At 34.3% G+C, this 20992-nt stretch overlaps 1 protein-coding gene across 1 annotated transcript in view; it reads left to right on the top strand.

Moving 5' to 3' along the window:
• USP25 (ubiquitin specific peptidase 25) overlaps positions 1-20992 on the top strand; it is a 144110-nt gene that overhangs the window by 100179 nt on the left and 22939 nt on the right. The window contains exons 16-17 of the mRNA XM_011953426.1: positions 518-718; positions 8666-8808. Of these exons, the coding sequence (XP_011808816.1) occupies positions 518-718; positions 8666-8808 (344 nt within the window). The remainder of the gene's footprint in view (positions 1-517; positions 719-8665; positions 8809-20992) is intronic.

Raw genomic sequence — 20992 nt, 5'->3', positions numbered from 1 at the left:
CCCGAGAGCATCCTGGCTAACATGGTGAAACCCCACCTCTACTAAAAATACAAAAATTTAGCTGGGCGTGGTGGTGGGTGCCTGTAGTCCCAGCCACTCGGGAGGCTGAGGCAGTAGAATCCTTTGAACCCGGGAGGCGGAGCTTGCAATGAGCCAAGATTGTGTCACTGCACTCCAGCCTGAGTGACAGAGAGAGACTCTATCTCAAAAAAACAAAAAACAAACAAAACACTTGACTTTGTGTTTTCTCTCATTTCTACTCTTAAGATAAAAAAAAAAAAATGTGAGACCATTACCTATGATGGATTATCAAATATTTTTATCATTGTTTTTCTGAGCATTTGTTTGAATTTTAAAAAGTGTTTTAGGTAATAATTATTTGCTAAACAATAGTAATTCTTAAGTAGTATTGATTGGCTAATTGGTAATAATTCATAGTTTAAATTCTATTTGAAATGCAGTCTATTTTGAGTGTTGCATGTTCCCTTTATACTAGTTTTTGAAATATTATTTGCAGAGGAGTTTAATAAAGAAACTGGGCAGCCCCTTGTTGGTATAGAAACATTACCACCGGATTTGAGAGATTTTGTTGAGGAAGACAACCAACGATTTGAAAAAGAACTAGAAGAATGGGATGCACAACTTGCCCAGAAAGCTTTGCAGGAAAAGCTTTTAGCGTCTCAGAAATTGAGAGAGTCAGAGACTTCCGTGACAACAGGTTTGTCCATTTTTATTAAGTTGTGTTTGGTTATCAGTATCGTTATAATGATAAGATATGCTCATTATTAAAAAGGTTTAGCTGTCTTAAAGTATGAGGAAATCAGTAGAAATCATCTCACATTCCATCACTCAGATTATCACAGTTAACAGTTTAGTTTACCTTTTTGCCAGACACCACTGTATACAGTTATATGTTTTTCAAGATAAATGAGATGATTCTGTTGACTTTCCTTCTACCTACTCTGCCTATATTGGGTGGGCTTGAATTTTCTTGGCAAGTAGCAGAGAAAGCTGTGAAATGAGCAAGAAACCTAAACCAATTCAATTTGGCCAAAATAATACTACCGGTATATTCATATATACTTTGTGCAATCATAAAATACTACCATTAATAACTGTTTGATGTTTTTCAGAATTGTTAAGATTAAAAGAAAATTGACCAAAACTATTTAGTGTGTCATAGGTAAAAAATAAGTGTAACCTGTAAACCAAAGATATAAATGCATAAACATATAAATATTTAAAAACATTATTCTTAAACTATTAGCTGATGAAATCAATAAAATAAGTCAGAGTAAACACTGTATGAGAATTAAGAAAATAGTTTCTAGTAAAATTGAAAATATATTGTCTTTTGATTTTCTTAAAAGATTACTCTTATCACTGAGTTGCAAATATGTTTTAGGGCAACATGTTTTCTGGTATGGAAAATGCTATTTCTGGGTATGAATTGAGGAAATGAGAAGCAGATAAATTAAGCCCATATATTTTCTTCAAACTCGCTTGTCTCTTTTTATAAATGCTAGTGGATGTTATTGAATAACCTTTTTTTTTTCCCCAAGATCTGTATGTTTTGTTTTTTAAGGAAGCAGTTCCAGCTTTTGTTGGTTTAATTTCATCTTTTACAGACAGAGATTTCCTTGCAGCGTTACCTGGTTGGGTTTCAGCAGTATCATTTGAACTTTAGAAGGAATTATTACTTAAGTAGAAGATTATTTTACAGTGCTACAATGTAGTATTGTGACTGATACAGGCATGCACAAATCTGTCCAGATGACTTATTTTCATGTAGATCAAATAGTTGTCATCGATTTTGATCCTGAGAGGCAGATAATTCAGCATTTTTAAAAAGGATAATGGTATTACAGCAACATTTTGATATTCCAGTGCTGTGGAGAATACCACCATTATAGTGGCTAGTGAACTCTACCATTATGTAGGACTGCACTTTTCCCCTCACATGTACAAGGCTACCATGTAGAGCAGGTGAAGCTATGTGAGTCCACAACAATGTAGTTTTTAGTACATATCAAGAGGTACCTAAGCTCAAATCACAGGGTAGTAACTATATTATAGTTCCTTTCATTTTTAAAACATTTCTGTCCCTTTGTGATTTCATGCTTTGCATTCTGTACGTATTCTTTCCAAATCAAATCACTCCTCAGAACCTGCCCCAAGATGGAGCTACTGTGTTATTGTTCCCTTAACGTTTACTTATTCCATTCACATGTGACTATTCTTGTTATTAGTAGGAGGAAGGGGCTGCATAATGTAGGGTAAGCAGTTGTGGTACCTAAGCTCCCTGATACAGGTGAATCCTCCATTCATTGGTTAAGCTCCAGTTTTATTCTTGGCTCACCTGTATTTTCTGATACCAGATATTAAGTTCTATATATCCTTCTCCCTTCATCTTGTCTGTTTCTCGTAAGTCTCCCCAAATTTACAGAGTTAACATATTTTATTTCTGCTTAGTCAAACTAATACATATTCCCAACTAATACTCCTAGCTGATGAGGACTAGCCATGCCCCATCCTCATTTTACATGTGTCATCTTTTTTTTCTTTCTCTGTAAAAAGAAAGAAATGTGTATATGTGTGTATAACTGCATCCGTTTTCATGATCAGTACATCTGACCTACACTTTACATGGTGTTTTGTAATTTTTAAAAAATGCAGTACTAGGTATTGGACATATATTTTCATGTCTCTTTTTACCATGCAAAATAAACTTGAAGAGAATGTTGATGTATTTCTGGGAGGAACCAGAATTAAAGATAAAGAGATGGAAATGGTCAATTCCTATTCCTAGATGACTCTTGTAATTACCTTTCAGCATGGTTTTTTTAGAAAGCAGTGGTAATACTACTTCTGTAGGAAACATTGTATCCTCCATAGACTTGATGGAAATATGCGCTTGGTTTGAGTTAGTAGAAATAGCACATGCCAAGTCCATAAATTTACAGAGTGCGATTGTTGTTTAAAAGATTGGTTTCTATTACTATTATCTTTGAGATTATATTAAGAAATTCGTTCTCTGTTGCAGGATAGTTTCACATGTCAAAACTGAATAAGGCTAATGTTTCATTAGAACCGTTTATTCCCTATTATTAATAGGGAAATTTTATTTTAATGTCCATGCCATCCTCTTCTGATTCTTCTCATAGTTTTCAAAGTAAGTAATTTAATTTGGTGTAATGCTTCCAGGATCTCAAAGCAACCTGTATTTTAATCTCTCAGGTGTTCACTAGTATTAGGAGTGACTAGTGGAAATAATAAAAGAAAATCTTGTTTATAAAATTCAACAGAATGATTTTTTTCCTCCCTGCAAAATCTTCTCATTAAAGCTGAAACATAAGACCTAATAAAATTCAGTTTCTACTGATTGATATTCCAAATAAGAGTACTAATTCATATTATATTAATCAAATTGGTATTTGTTCCTCTTCTGCTAAAATGTGATCAAGAAATTCATGTGTATCAGTTCTCCAGCACCATTCTTTCCCTACTGAGATAATAAATGATGGGAAAGTATTTTTTGGTTCATTTCATGCTGCTTCCCTAGATCTGCTTACTGCAAAGGCCAACTTACCTGAATACTTTGGTTTAGATTTTTAGCCAACCATTCTTTGCTATGAATGTATGGATCAGAATTACTAGGGGGATTTTTTTCTGAGTATGAACAGCACACCCTACCTAAGACCACGTAAGACATACTGGAATCAGAATCTCTGGAGAAAGGATCTGATACTATCCTATCTTAAAGAGATCTTCAGATAATTCTGAGGTATACTTCTGGTTAAGCAGCATGACCCTGGGCTGTATTTATAAAACAGAAGTTATTCTGGAGAGAAGAGCTTTGTCTGAGTTACTATTTTACTTATGTTACTCTTGTCTTATCCAAGAAGTATCCAAAGTCCTTACAATATAGCACACCTAGATTTTTTTTAAAAATAAGGAAACACTAGTGAAGATAGGAATGAAATGTACTGCATAAGGTTTTGTAAATTTGCCTAGAGGCAGCAGGCAGAATTGGCTCCGGGACTTCTTTACAAACACTGTCTGCAAGTTAAAAATAAGCTGATGTTCCAGGAGAGTACAGTTGGATCCTGAGAGTAAGACCTGGTAGAATGAACAATATCCTCAATGTTCTCAGGTTCCTTGAAAGCAGGAACTAGGTGATATTCTTTTGTTTTGTTTTGAGAGTTTTGCTTTGTTGCCCAGGCTGAAGTGCACTGGCACGATCTTAGCTCACTGCCTCCCGGGTTCAAGCAATTCTTGTGCCTCAGCCTCCTGAGTAGCTGAAACTAGAGGCATACACCACCACACTGGGCTGATTTTTTTGTATTTTAGTAGAGACAGGGTTTCACCATGTTGACCAGGCTGTGGCCTCAAACTCAAACTCCTGAGCTCAGGCAGTCCTCCAGCTTGGCCTCCCAAAGTGCTAGGATTACAGGCGTGAGCCACCATGCCAGGCCTGGTGGTATTCTTATTTATATCTCCAGCATCTAGTATAATAAATGACATATGGTCGATGTTCCTTGAAAGTTTTCTATTAATAAATTCATTCCCTATGGATATTTCCAATCATGAATTTACTAGGGGTGATCCTCAGTTTAGGAGAACACACAATTTTAAAGTAGAAAGAAAACAGTCACACAATAAGGAGGCAGGCCAAATACATGTGGTGAGGATGTAGCTCTTTATTCTGGATAAATTTATGGTTTGACTCTGGTTTCTAAACCTCTCTCCCCTACACCCCTCAGATTTTCTTTGGAATGGGGCCCAGGAATCTGAAGTTTCAGAAGTTCCACCAGTGATTCTATGCAGCCACCTAAGCGTGGCTTTTTGTAGTCTCTTACAGGGTATGGTAGACTTATAAATACATGTCTAGAAATGGATGGATTGTATATCTCTCAAGCAGTCCCCTTTAAATCTTCTTCAATGTGAACATAGTAAGTATGACTTATTAGTAAGTCAACAAAATAGACTCCTGAAAGATATCAGAGATGTTGGTCTTACTTTTATAGTTAAGAGCAGATCCTTACTCTTTAATAGAAAGCCAATTGGTCATAAAGTTTACCTTATACTGAAGACATAACCAGGAAATATGCATAAGTAAAGCACCCCCAAACCCCCTCAATAGCCTATTTCAACATGAAGATGGACAAAAGGAGCAGGCTCAGAGTTACCTCAGAATGTTGAGTTGTCTTCTGTAACAGCTAGAGAAGCATGGCCGGAAAGTCACTCTGTGGAGGCCAGTCATTTGAAAATCCTAGAGAAATACCCGTAGAACAGGTGAGTGATTTGAGAGAGACTTTAGGAATAAGGATATTATTCACTTCCATACAGAACTGGTCATTCATGGTGAAATGAGTGCATTTAATTTTTTGTTTGTTTGTTTCTAGTCTCCCAGGGTTTCAAACCATTGTGGGTTTACCTGCCGTGACTACAACACTGCTCATCTAAGTTCCCTGGGAGGTATATACCTAGGAAAACCCTCAAGAAAATTGTTCTATATGGCATTTAGAGAATTTATAGCTGTAGGCCACTAGTGATGAGGTTTTTAATAAGGTTAAAGGATGAACAACAATTGTATTATATAGTAAAAACCAAACTTGTTCTGCTGTTGTTCCTAACAAAGAAATAGAAATTATTAAGTGTATGGTAGGGTATTAGTTTCGTGAGCCTTCCATACAGAGCAACACAGTATAACCAGTACATGTTATGTTGAATAGAGAGTAATTTTTTTGTTTAAAAATATGGGTAGCAAGGTAAAGTCTGGAAATAATGTATCAGAAATATTAATAGTGCTTATCTCTGAGTAATGCAAAGAGTTTTTAATTTTCCACATTTTTCTTGTTTGTTCTCATAAACATTTTTATTCTTTGGCTTGATAAAATGAAGACAAAGCCTCTTTTTTGTCTTCTTTGACGATTTTTTTATACGAACTTTATTTTATAATCTGATTCCCTTGTAATTCTTCCAAGACCACTTCCCTGTGAGTAGCCTGTGTTTCATCTACACCAGATTACTCCTCATTTTTCTTGCATGTAGGAAATTTTCCTGTCATTATGGCATGTTCATGAAGTATCCTTTATCTTAAAAATATTCTTTTGTTATCACTGTTCATGAATTTTTGCATATTCTTTAAGATCTTCCTCATATCCCAGAGTCTTTGTGAATTTCTCTGAGAGCACTTCTGTAGCAGCTATTATCTTTTTTCTCTTAATTCCAACCTTTTCTTACTACCAAATGTTTTATGTTCTTCTCTGTTGTACTTACATTTTGGCTTGCCTTCCAATGTAGAGTCTCATGTATAGCAGGGATTTTATGAATCTTTGATCAGACCTTACAATGTGCTGTTCCTTCTGCTTGGAATCTTTTCTATTCTTTTCTCCAAGATAATCCTCTCCAAATTCTTCAAGACCCACCTAAGTTAGCACCTCTTCTGGAAAGTGTTTAACAGGCAGCATTATCTCAAGTTTGTGTATTGGGTCCACAGTGCTTTTGTAAAACTTTGTGCATAACTTTTATTGCATTTAGCACATTGTGTTATAATAGAATGTATATTTATCAGATTTTACTGAGAGTTCCTTAAAATTAGTGATGTAATGTTTTTCGTTTTTTACATTTTTAATACTTAATATAGTACTGAAAGTAGCAGAGGTTCAATAAACATGTTGGGAATGCAATTTGAATTTTTTGTTTCCAATCTCCCAGGGTGTCAAACTATTGTAGGTTCAACTACCATGACAACAAAACCACTCGTGTAAGTTCCCTGGGAGGTATATATATAGGGCAAACCCTAGAGAAAATTGTTCTGTATGATGTTTAGCCAGAAGCATTCAGTGTTACTCATAAAGTTATTGCACTCAAACTCCTTTATGGAAGGAAACCTTGGCCCTGGTGACCTAAGGTGGATTTGACTTGTGTTGATCAGATAAAATTACTCTTGGTCCTAAGAACCAATTTTACAAAGATTCTAGGTTTCAGTGGGTCATTAGACCAATGTCAGACCAGTTGGATTTATCACTTTAAGTTCACATCCACTTATTAACCGTTGACGTTATCTACTGTGGTGAAGAGAGGAAGAGTGCCAAACACAAGGAAAAATTTTATTAACAAGGAGTTTCTCTCCCAGCCCTAAAGCAGCTGGCATGAGCCACCTGTCATGAATTCTTCCAGAAGCAGAAGTATTGCTAAGCTGATGGTAGCCAAAGGTTTTCTTTATCGATTACTCATGGGCATTGAAGGGCTATTCCAGTTCAAAATCAGGAAATGATTTAATGAGGACATTAAACTTCTTTTAACTTCTCTCCTTCCTTTTTGTACACATTGTAGGCTTCCTCACCTCTGGTTTTCCTTATTATGTAGTTTTACCTCCATGATCTTGGTTAACTCATGTCATGTGTTAACTAAGTATGTTCATGTGCAGTCTCCACACCTTTGTGTCCAAAATATGTTTTGATTCTAGCCAATTTTGTGTCCCTCTGTTGCTCTCTCTGTTAATCAGAAGGCACATTTCTTTCTTTTTCATGTTGCTCTACTGCCTTCTATTACCTTCACTGATCTCTAGTTTTACTTTCCTCTCTAATTCATTCTTCACAGTATCCCCAGAATAATTTTTTAAAAACTTGTGTTGCCATTATGTTTAAAAAATACTTCCATTGCCTGATCTAAAGTCTGTTAGTGCTTTTGTCCCTACCTGCATCATCTCTTGCCATTTCTCTACTCTCGTACTGTAGTCCAGTCATATTATTATTTTTTAATCAGTCCATGCTCACTGCATGGACTCTTCATTCTTCCACGTGGCAAAACAACCCATTCATTATTCAGCTTAATAGGTCACTTTAGGTCACAATCCAGATTGCTCGCATCTCTTCACCGCCATTGTAGCCCTAGAAAGTGTTATAATATTGTCAAAATTTATATGTATGATTATTTGGTTAGTGGTGTTCTCCACAGATGACTGTCAGCTTCATGGAGACAGAGACTGGCTGCTTTGTCAGAGACTCACTGAGATAAACCCTTTTGGTCATGTAAGGATTTGGGGCTTGTCTAGTCTAGGGAACACCCAGTGGACGTTCATTGTACATTGTTGGATATATGAATCTGGAACTCAAAAGATGGGTAGGAGACATCGTGAATTTTTATCGGCACCAGTTTGCTTTTCCTCTGACAACACTCAGCTCCCGGGGGCAAGTGCAGAAAAAATGGAAGGTTAGGTTCATTCAGGGTTAAGATTTTGCCAGGAAGTATGATGGAGGACACTGTGGCAGAGAAAAATAGCTCCTGTGCATTCTACAGAAAGTCAGCCCAGGATTGCTGTTCAAACCAAATTCTTTTGGTAAAATGCTGGCAATTTTTCCAAAATGGGCTTTTGGTATTTCTCATAGCAGAAAAATTGACTGTGAATTCCTTACCATAAACTATAATGACAGCTTTCTTTCATAATTATTGGAGTACTCTTAGTTCTGGGTTTTTCTTTTTGTTTTTTAATGAATTCTGGGAAGAAGTACTATACGTGGAAGTATATATTTTACTTTGAATGGAAGACTAAGATTGATTCTTACATAATTTCAGATACAGAAATGAATAAAAGATTTATCTTAGTATAGACTCTGTGGTTTATATTAGATATACAATTGATTCTTTTCTCATGAAGCACAAGCAGCAGGAGACCCAGAATATCTAGAGCAGCCATCAAGAAGTGATTTCTCAAAGCACTTGAAAGAAGAAACTATTCGAATAATTACCAAGGCATCACATGAGCATGAAGATAAAAGTCCTGAAACAGTTTTGCAGTCGGTAAGAACTTTTCTTTTGGCTCTCTGAACATAGCCATGGTCATGACATTTCCCCCAGTATAGTGGAGAGGGACCTGTCTGGGAGTCAGGAGACACAGGGCCCAGTAATGGCTCTGCCATGGGCATGATCAGTGACCATGGGCAAGTCATCTAATGCCCAGGCTGTGATTTCCTCAGCTGTAATTGTAAAGACACTTTTCTCTTCAGTTTCTGTCTTTCTGCTATAGAATTCTAATGAATCATAATCAAAGATTAAATTGACCATTTGATTTGGAACTTAAAAAGAGAAGTGTAAAATATAGCAGTATTTCTCCTGTCTCTCACCCATTCCTCCATCTGTAATCTGATTACATTGAAATAGTTGGGAATTTAAGATGTGATTATCATGATTTCATGAAATGTGTTTAACAATAAAACTACTAGATGCTGTAGGTTAGAGTATTATTAGAAGGATAAGTATGATGTTGCAAAACCGTTTATGAATATTTCAGGAACATCCTGTGCAAAAATGTCATTAGCCTACTCTATGGTAGTCTTCAAATGCATCTTTTTATAACAGTAGATTGAGCATGTTGGTGTTATACTATGTTATCAGTGCATATGACATTCTCAGAGGAGCTATTTCAAGAATTTACTACTAAACCTTTTAGTTCCTGTAGTCATTTATCTTTTATTAGCATAAGCAGCTCTAATGCAGATTTTATAGTAGCTCCTTTTAATATTTGAAGATTCCCCTTGACAACTAAAAAGAGTACGACATACCATAATTTTTCAGCACATAATTTTCTGCTTAGTAAGTGAATTCAGTGCCAGCAATAACCTGCTAATTGCAACGAGGCCTTAAATGTATAATAAGACTTTCTTTAGCCAGAATGTTCAAGAGATATGTTACTCTGTTGATTTTGTTTCGATGAACTAAGTAACAATAAAAATTATTTTTTGTTTGAACAGTTTTGAAAATGTATTAATATATCATCTTATTTAAAATGTATTAATTTAAATAATTATTTGATGATTCCAAATTTTACAAATGCCTTAGAAGCTTTAAATGAATTTGATGTGAACATCACTAACTCTAAAGCTTTTCCTGGAAAATGCTTTGTTTAGTAGATCTGGGATGTCTGCTTCTTGGGTGATGGTAAGAGGAAAACCTAGGGACGGAGAAAAAACAGAGTAGTCGGTACCAGGGGAAATAGTTTTGTCTGATAAAAACTGCATTTGCAAGGCCTCTGCTAATTAGAACTTTTATTTGTTAAAGCCTAAATTATGATTAGTAAGTGTCACTTTTTAAGCTGGGATTAGAAAACCAAAAGCATTGCTTAACTTAATGTAGAATCCTGATTTTAAGTTTGGAAAATCATATGGAACTTAAATTTGCAGAAGTCACCTAAATTTTGATTGCTCAGCTTAGCATAATATGGATATCATCTTATAAGGTAGCAACCTACTGCCTTATCTTTACTTCAGAAAGGAGGATGACAGGGAGACCGTATGATCGACAAATACGCTATTTATCTATTCATTTAATTGTGTTCTGGAGTGGCATCCACAGTTAGCCCCATCGTGTATGTAAATCCTGAAGCAAGTCTAAGAATTCATTAACCATGGCTTGATTTTACAGTCAGTTGCTTAGCGTCATGGTAACTACTTCATAGGGGATTTTTTTATTTAAACTTAGCATACACTAGAAGCTAAATTGCGCAGGTGAAAAGTATCTTCAGACTTTGGGATTAAACATTTCTGGATTTTGGAATATTAGTTTTATTAATTATGAATGCAACCTTGAATAAATTGCTTAATTTCTCCAGATAGACCTCAGTTTTCTTTTCCATAAAATGAAGGTAATTGTAGGATTAGTCAAGAGCATTATTTGTAAGTGCTTGGCATGGCATGTAGTAGGCACTGAGTAACTGTTGGTTTCCTTCTGTTACTTCAGTCCTAGCCACTTTTCAAATATGCAATATATTAAAATCAACCTTAGTATAAGTAAAATTTCCTGGAAAGCATAGAATCATGGAAATTAGAGAAAGTCTTCAAATGTTTAGGTACCCTGCTTTTTAGAAAAACGTCTTTACTTTTAAATGGAATACTTCAGGGTATTTTCAAAATATAGAAAAGTAGACCCTGAGAAAAAGTCATGCATAGTCCCACTCACTACTCAAAGTTAATTATTGTAAATATGTTGGTATTTTTTTCACTCTTATTTTAATATGTAGATTTGGGATTTATTTTTATAGTTGAGTTGCATACAAAATTTTGTCTTGCTTTCTTTTAATCACTTACCCTTTATAACCATTTCCCCATGTTATAAACTCAGTAAAAACATTTAGTACTATTATTCCATTGAATAATTAACTTCTTGTTTATCTCCTCCCCCATTGTATATTTGTTTCTATTTTTACATTATAAATAGGCTGCTAGAAATGAAAACTTTTTCATATTTCAGGTTATTTCCTTAGAATAGATTTCCCATGGTTGGATTACTAGGTTAAAAGGTAAAGGCACATTAATGTGGCCATGGACTTACATAGCTTTTTTGCCACCCTTCTTATGAGACCACTTTTTAAAAAGTCATGTAATTAATGAATTTCAGGCAATTCATAAAAATCTTTGTATTTTAATTATTTTTGCAACATACTGAGAAACTTATTTTTAATTAACTCTTTTCAAATTTAGCCTTTGTTAATGTATTCATATAAGACCTGAAAATAATAGAAAAAGATAAGAAGCATGTCTTTTACTTTAGTGAGCCCTTAAATTCTTTACATGAAAAATTTTTATGGTACTTTGGGATATCTAGATTTGATGAATGATACTACAGGATTATTATATGTGGCAAAGTTTCTTCCCCTTTTCAGCTTTTACCCATGTATTTAATCAGCATTTTGCTGTTGAAACTTCAATAGTAACTGAAAAGATTTATAAAACATTTATATTCCCTAAGTGCAATATTTTTCCCCCAAAGGGAATCTGTTTTGTAAGGATTAATATTCTAAGTAATAACCATTTGCCTTAAATTTATATTTTCTTTTCCTAAGATAGAATTGTTTTGGATTGGTTTGCTAGTGAGAAATCATCACCACAAACTCCAAACAGATTTCTGAATTTACCTGTTTATATTTCGCTCTTGTGTACAGAGACCTATCACAGTTCTTCTCTTATATGCTAGAAAGATTAAAAATCCTTAATTAAATGTCATGGACCAAGCACATCTCTGTAGAATGTGTGTGATAGTAGTATTAGGTTAAAATTATTCAAGTATAAGCAATTTAAAGTAGCACAACAGAATAGTATAATGACTCATAATAGTTGTCATTTTAGAGAACAGCTGTTACATACCAGGTGTTGGCTTGGCTGCATATTATCTCTCATGATCATCATACCTGTTTAGGCTGATCATTTCCCATTGAAAAGTTGTGGATTTTGATAAATTAAGGAGGCATATATATATATATATATGTGTGTGTGTGTGTGTGTGTGTGTGTGTGTGTGTGTGTGTATATATATGTATTTTTTTTGAGACAGGGTCTTACTCTGTAACCCAGGCTGGAGTGCAGTGGTGCAGTCTCAGCTCACTGCAACCTCTGCCTCCCAGGTTCAAGCAATTCTCATGCCTCAGCTTCCCAAGTAGCTGGAATTACAAGTGTATGCCACCATGCCTGGCTAATCTTTGTATATTTAGTAGCAACGGATTTCGCCATGTTGGCTAGGCTGGTCTCCAACTACTGACCTACAGTAATACGCTCAGCTTGGCCTCCCAAACTGCTGGGATTATAGGTGTAAGCTACCACGCCATGCCAAAAATAGCGTTTATTTTAAAAGGGGCAGTACCAGTTGCAGCTATTGGTTTTGTTTTATTGTTCAATTAAACTCTTTTTCTATATATGCTTCCAGGAAGCCAGAAAATGTTCACATTACTAAAATTTACCTATATTTCTAATGGAAATAAAACCTTTTTAATTGCTGTTATGAAAATGTTTTTTGTAATATCAAAACAAAAGTTTATCTTTGTTTATGAAAACTTATGCATTTCAGTTACTTAAGTTGCTTTCAAGCACCTTCAGTACTTTTGGCTTTTTTAATAGGTAAATAGTGGATATGCCAGTTATAAATATGTTGAATAAGATAAATAAATATGTAAAAATCTGTATGTTATTTTGAATGAATCCTATTAGTGTCATAAAGTTTTGAATGAAATTTTCTGAATTTTACACTGACTTCTGTATTAGTGGAGATTACTGAAATGCATAGAATTTATTAACAATAAAAAGAAAAAAAAAGGAATAAATCTGATTGAGTTGTTAAAAATGGGTATCAGCTTCCAACAGCTTTTTCTTATTTTCAGCAAGTGTTTGTTGAACACTTACAATATAAATATACTGTAGTCTCATAGGCTGTATATAATAAGTTAAACAAAATAGAATATGGGTATTAACTGGATATGCAATTAATTACCAAAAAGAACAGAAGGATAAAATTATAAGAGAAAAAAACCCAACAAATTCTGATGAGTTTAGAGGAGGTCATATCTTATTTTGGTTGAGATATCAAGAGAGGTTTTTGGGAGCTATTAGACTTTTTAAAAAATTGTCAGCTATATAAACAATGATAGAAATACAACTCCACTATTTTTTATCTTAAGTACTTAAAAGTTCTAAATGTAATGATATTGGTAATACTCAGTTTGAGGATGTAAAGGGAAAACTGTAGATTTTGTGTTACTACTTGATGAATGCATTTGCTTCTGATGTTCAGTTTTAAGTGGTTTCATTTGATACCTACCAAGTAAATGCAGATATTTTTAAAAGATTTAAGAGTATACGCTTAAACAGTTTAATAGTGCATGTGCATTGGAACTTCTAAAAATAAGTCATATGGATACGGGGCTGCTGCTTAGGGGTGTGCAGGTTGCACAGTTGTGCAAGGACGCCATTGTTCTCCACTGTTCTCTTTTCTAATGTTTATATTAATGATTTCCTTCTGCAGAAACCTGAAAATACTACAAGCCAACCACTTTCTAATCAGCGAGTTGTAGAGGTGGCGATCCCTCATGTAGGGAAATTTATGATTGAATCAAAGGAGGGGGGGTATGATGACGAGGTACCTTTTACAGCCCTCTGCACCATTGCTACTTAACTTTTACTATTTAATACAAATAGTTTGGGCATGCCTGCACCCTCATACTTAATGTCTATTGCTACATAACATACAGCTTTGCCCCCTCATAGTCCAAAATTACTTTACCAATTATTAACAGAACTTTGAATTTCAAATGAAAATTTAAGTAGAAAATGTATGGAATTGCCAAAAGAATTTTCTATCTCTGGAGTTAATTCTTTTATGCAGAAATAGTACCAGTTTACTTTCAGGTTCGCAGATTACAATAAGATTTGTTTAATTAGTATGAAATTTTTTTGGATTTAAAAACAATTTTTTATATTCCATTCCTGTTTTACTGGAATTACTTACTATAATACTTTGCCCACTACCTCCTGCCAGAAAATCCCACAGCATGATTGCAGGATGGATAATTGATATTTTTGCTACTACAGCCTCTCCGTGTGACTGTGAGTGAATAACTCATCAGCATTACTGAGTGCCTGCTGTTAATAGGACCTCCATCTTTATTCTTATCTCTTCACTGTTAATTCTCATTTACTTAGTTTTCCAACAGTATGGAGGCATTTTTGTTTCTCATGATTTAGTTCTTTGGAATCCAGATGAAAATGATCTATTGTCTTATTCTATCAGATTGTTTTCTCCCCTTTTCCACTTTTCTCTTGAGACTCTTAATATTACTCTTTTTGAGGAACGGCCAGTAAAGCTGTTTTTGAACAGGAACACAGAGAAGGCCATAACTACTGGGAAGTGGGGGAGGGGGTGTGATTTGGTAAAACACTTGTTGGATTCTAGTTTTTATGGGTTTGGATAAGAACTGCATTTATATTAGTTTTTTTCACGTAACTTTTTTTCTGACTTACTCCAGTGTTACTGTCGTGCTAGAGTTAATCACCAAAGTCAGAAGTGTCATAAAGACATATTACTGTAGCAGTGTAAGAAATCACAGGCATAACGAGGATAAGCAGATTTGTGAGATAAACTGGTCAGAGAGTTTTCTCAAGCAGATGTTAGATACATTGCAATTCTCAGTGTATAATCCAAAGTAAATACAATGAGTAATAGGTTCAGTGAATCATAGGTAATGGATGCAGTCTGTTGATCGCTATAAGATAGCTTCATAGGGCCTTGAGTAATTTCACTTTGCAGTTATTTTAAAATGTAAACAGCTAAAAATAATCTATTATGAAAACAAAAAAAAATGCTTAAGTATTTAGTACTTAATGGCTCTACGTGGTTCCAGTTAACTATTTTATAAACATGCTAGCTCTTGAAAATTAGGGAACCTGGCATGTTTTTAATAAACCTATCAATTTATTGATCGAGCAGTTAAGTACTTGTTTTAGGATGTGCCTTCTCTCGTTTAAAAAAGTTGAATTGTGATTAATCATTTAACACTATCTTTTGTGCAAGTGCTTATGCTATTGACAGAGCTGTGTCTTTTGTCATTGTTTTTTAAAATTTATTGCAGTGACAGTTTAACAGTGCATGTGCATTGGAACTTTTAAAAATGAGTTGTGGATACAGGGCTGCTGCTCAGGGATGTGCAGGTTGTACAGTCTGCAAGAATGACTAGACAAGGGGCAGAAGTGGGAAGCAAATTGAGTTCATGCTGAGCTCTCTGAGGCTTGAGGAAGAGGTACCTTTTTTAATTGATGAAAAAGGATGTTGCTTTTTCTAAATAGTTCACTCAGAAGATAGCACATTTTAAAATTTGTTTGTCTAAAAGCAGGGTGCCTTTTTCAAATTCTCCAATTCAGAGAGGATGCCTTTTTGCAGTTTGCACAAAGGCACCATATGAGCCAGCTGTGCCCTGTATGGATGATCTTAAAAGGTGCTTACATGTGTATTGGATTAAATTTGGTCTTAAAAATGCAACATTTGATTTATAAATATGGAAAACAAAGGAGTTTCAGCTTGCATGTAAATACATTATTTTAGTTTAAAAACTTTTTTTTAATGTTAACTATCTTCTGTGGCAGATCATGATGACACCGAACATGCAAGGTATTATCATGGCGATAGGTAAATCCAGGAATGTGTATGACAGGTGTGGCCCTGAAGCAGGGTTCTTTAAGGTACAATGAACATTTTCCTTCTCGTTTCTTTTCTTTTTCAAAGTTAAACTTCTTAAAATATTTTATTTCTTTGAATTCAGTTTGGTTTTCTGTATAATTTCTCTTTTCCTATCTTAGCTATGGCCACCAGATGTCCTAGGGTTTTCTTTTATGTATTCATTAACCTAACACTGATTCTTTTTCTCTTAATCCAGGTAATTCAAGAAAAAAATCTTTTTATTTGAGTCACTCTAATAGTGTCCTTTTGATTTGTCAGCAGAAATTTGAATTGTATTTTTTATTTGAAGGGAATGAGGACATTAATGAACAATAATAAGAACTGAGTAAATTGCCTTTGGTAATAGTTCATTTTATCTTCATTGTTCATATTATTGGTCAATATCATAATATTCTTTAATTTTATTATCATTAGGTACTAAATTGCTTTTTGTGTTTATAAAATAATTTAATTATATTGTTTTTATGTTTCCCCATAATTAATTTTTGATAACCTAGTCAGTTCAAGACATGCGAGAACATCAAGCTGAACACTAGTCCATGATTTACCCACATCTTTTTCCCTCTAATATCAGAGCTTTACAATGTTTTGATTACAATTTTTTTGCTTTTACAGATTTGAAAGATGAAAATACCACGTTATGTTCTGTCATTTTATTTATGTTGACCAAAAATCTTCAAGTTTTTCTTTTCACTCTTTTCAAACCCTTCTTAGTGGTTTCAAAAAGCAGTTTTTTTGAGGTGCAATTTGCTACCGTAAACAGTGCATTTCTTTTTGATATTAAAAATTAAAATTTTTCATTTTCTGTATTTTGGCATCATCCAACTTGATCTTTCAAAAACTGGTTCTTTTTTCCCTGTTTCTTTCAGTATACAGTGCAAAACAAAAGCCTTGTACACAGTAGTAGACATATCAATAAGCATTTTTGGATTTGTTAGGATTAAGGTTACTAACTCTCCTGATATGCCCAGGACTGAGGGGTTTCCTGGACTACAGGATTTAAAGTGCTAAACTGGGAAAGTTCTAAGCAAACTGGTCCCAGGACAAGTTGATCAGCCTGTTATGATCCCATATGAAAGGTTGAAAATCCACTTCTAAAAAAAGAAGAAAAGTACATTTTTTATACTTTCCTGTTTTAATACATTTTTATAGTTTCTTGTTTTCTTACTGACTTCTTAATTTTTACAATTAGAAATTCATTCTTAATGCCCAGATAGTCTACCTTTTCTTTTCTTAAAAAAACACTGAATATATGTCCTCTAAAGTTTTTATTTCTTGTGGAAAAGTTATTTATGATTTACAGTGCCATTGTCATTTCTGACCAGGTTGGGTCTTTTTATGTTGAATTGGAAATCTCATTTTTATTAAATTAATATCTGCATATAAAGAATCACCTAACTGTATATATTACAACAGTTACTAAGCCCCCAGTGGATAATGACTTTCAGTTATTTAATCTGTTTGGCATTAATTCATATCTTTAAATAGAATGCTTGGGTTTTTTATTCACAGTTACACATTACCTGTTGAATTTGCTTCTATGGAATATGAATGATGAGCTCTCTTTCTTTTCCTGCTTCACATACATACACTGAGAGACACAGCTCCCATCCCCCATACACACACACGTGTAAAATCTTATAATTTTGATTATATCACAATTCTGCATTTGTAGTATTACTATGTATGCTATATATGATTAAACTGTATTATAAATATTACTACTTTCCATTTTTCCCTCAACTTTCGTTTTCCTTAAACGTAGTTTTTTTGTTTTTTGATTTGCTTCGTTTTTTATGTGCATTGCTGATTTAGTTTAAAGCTGTCCACTGCTTGTTTAAATCTCCTCTCATTCTGCCTTTATCAGTTTTATCTTCTTAGGACATCTATTCTGGAGCTTTATGACCTGCCCTAATCTCTATTGGTTTTTCTTTTCTCCTGATCCATAACTAGTAACCTGAGATCTCCTTTCACCATCATGCTGGTGATTCCCTTTGCATCTATTCCTTTGTGTATTTTCTGTATGTCATGTAGTTTTCTTTTTTGGTTTGCTCTATGATTTTGATAGTACAGCAAGAAAGTATGGGCAAGAATCAAGTTTGTGAAAGAGGGACAGAGTATTTTCTTAAGTAAGTTATGTTATATTGCAACTCTGTGCATAATCTCAATAAATACTGTAGTTAATAAACTTCAGTCAATCTGAGGTCAAAGTTTTCAAGTAGCTTTGGAGATTTTTGAGTCGAGTTTGATGTTTTACTCATAACATAAACTTGTGCTCTCTGTCAGATGTTAAAAATAATTACTACAGTATTTCTGTTTCACTAACCATTCTCCTTACTATCCTGATACTCCCTTTCCTGCCTTTTTTTTCCCCCCCGCTGGAAAAACACAACAATAGCTGGAATGTACATTAGGAAGGAAGTAGTTTATAGGTTGATATTAGCAGCCAGACTACCTTGGCCAGCTGCTTTGTAGGTTTGATTTTGGGCAAATTATTCAATCTTTGTATCTCAGTTTCCCAAGGTGTTAAATAACTATTTATTTTATTGAGTCATGGTGAGCTTTAAATAAATTGTATCAATGTTATGCTTTTAAAGTAGTATCTGGTTGATAGTAAATGCTCGGAATTTAGCTGTTATTGTTGTTAGTATTATCACGAAGCTTATCTTATGTGTCCAGTTCTGGTCCACATATAGTAGGAGATGAAAAATGAGAAAAATGAGTGTGCCATGTCTGTGTCAAGGACTTTTATTTGCTAATATAATTTTTTAAACTCATTTGTTAGAAATTGTCAGTACCATTTTGGAGTAACAAAATTAACAGTTTCATTTGGCTTAACCTAATAATTACTATCACAAAACCCTCTTTCTACCTTTTTATCTCTTTAGTGTGTGTATATGTTTATAAAATTTCTGAAGCTTTCGTACATTTTCACCTGTGATTGCGTAATATATATGTGTATAACCCTATGGAAACATACATCAAGTTGTTTCTAATTAATGCATGTTTTTGGTAAAGGTACAAGCATTTGGACAACTCCAGCTGATAATATGTCACCTTAAAAATTTTTTCGTATAAAAAATGAAAGTAATATATAAAAAATGCAGTTGTATTCAGTACTATAGAGGTGTCTAAAATAAAACTAACAATGACAGTCTCTGCCACTGCCCTATTGTAACCATTCTTAGTGCTGTGTATCTTGTTTTTTTCTTTTTGTTTATAACAATGCACATATACAGAGACTTACAATTTTTTTAATGTAGATGTTACTGTTCATAATATTTTGTAAGTTATATCACTCAGAAATCTATTGTGGGCTTTCTTAAAGTTCAGACAGTATCACATTATCTTTACTAGCTGTCTGCATACACACACACGTGTATACATACATAGTATTCTATGGTATAGATGTACTCTCATTTCTTATATCTTACCCTCTTTATGGACATGTGTCCTATATTTTCTCCCAGTCTACCCTTTCTATTTGAATTAATTTAGAGTACCTTTTTTCTTCAACAGGTTTTAAAATAGTATGTTCCTTTTCCTATTGTTTGGATTTTTTTTTTTTTGCCATATTAAAAGATCTACTCTAACCCAGAGTTATAGAAATTTTCCCACTATTTATTTAAAATACTTTTCTTAGTAAATTTTTGTTTTGTAAATTCAAATGCTTACTATTTAACTCATTAGCATTTTATTTGGGCTTTCTGCGTTCTGTATTAAATGAATTTGGTATATGTTTTTCTTGTGCTGTCTTTATCAAGTTTGCAATTAGGGTTATGTTAGCTTTGGCAAATGAGTTTAAGAGCTTTCCTGTTTTTTTAATACTTCAATGTGTTAGCATAGGAATGATCTATTCTGTAAGTTAGAACTCACTCGTAAGATCATATGAGCCTAGGGCCTTCTTGCGGGGTAGATCTTTTAACACATTTTTTGTTCATTCCACAGTTATTGGCATGTTTAAATATTGTACCTTTTTTTGATTGATTCTAATCATCATCAACATTCAGTATTAATTCATAAAATATGTACACACCACAGAATCTAACATGGTGGCTGCTTCTGTCTTCCGGTTCCCCTCAATTAGATAAAGTATTTTTAAATTTTTGTTCTTTTTTGTGCTTAGTGTGTTATAAATTGAGGGAAGAGGTTTTTTGTGTGTTTGTTTGTTTTGTCTTGTTTTGTTTTGTTTGAGGCGGAGTCTATCTGTCGCCCAGGCTGGAGTGCAGTGGTGTGATCTCGGCTCACTGCAACCTCCGACTCCCAGATTCAAGCAATTCTCCTGCCTCAGCCTCCCGAGTAGCTGGGACTATAGAAGCCTGCCACCACACCCAGCTAATTTTTGTGTTTCTAGTAGAGACCGGTGTCACCACATTGGCCAGGCTTGCCTCAAACTCCTAACCTTGTGATCCGCTTTCCTCGACCTCCAAAAGTGCTGGGATTACAGGCGTGAGGCACCACGCCGGGTTGTGTTTTTTTTTTTTTTTTTTAAATACCTCTTGTGTCCTGCCACATCCTGAAAAAATCTTGGTCAGGTTTATTTTACATTAGCTTTTTGGCTATGAAAGAAAGCTTTTTAACTCTGTGCCGTTTAGGTACTTCTGAATATGGATTTCCTTATGTATTATGATTAGACCAACTTTTTAATACTCTAAATGTTTGCTAGTGATCAAAATGGCGATGCCACTATCAGTCTTGTTATATGAAACAGGTCTGAGTAAGTGGACTTGCTAAAGTTTAACCTCCGAATTAGGAAGTTACCAACCAGTCACAGGAACTCTTTCAGCCACAGGCCCTCCCACATGAGAGTCTGCCCTATAAGAATGCAGTATGAAAAGTTAATAGGCAAAGCAGATCTGGGGAAAAAAAAGAGCAAGAGGATGAGACTGGGCTATACTACACTAACTTGAGTCCTTCTCTCAAGTTAACTTTATTGGTTAGGACTAGTTTCTACTATAGAAAATCCCCAAGTAACAATGGCTTACAGAGAG

This window comes from Colobus angolensis, unplaced genomic scaffold (assembly GCF_000951035.1).
Source record: "Colobus angolensis palliatus isolate OR3802 unplaced genomic scaffold, Cang.pa_1.0 Scaffold360, whole genome shotgun sequence".
NCBI lineage: Eukaryota > Metazoa > Chordata > Mammalia > Primates > Cercopithecidae > Colobus > Colobus angolensis.
This window is presented reverse-complemented; position numbering and strand designations above follow the sequence as displayed.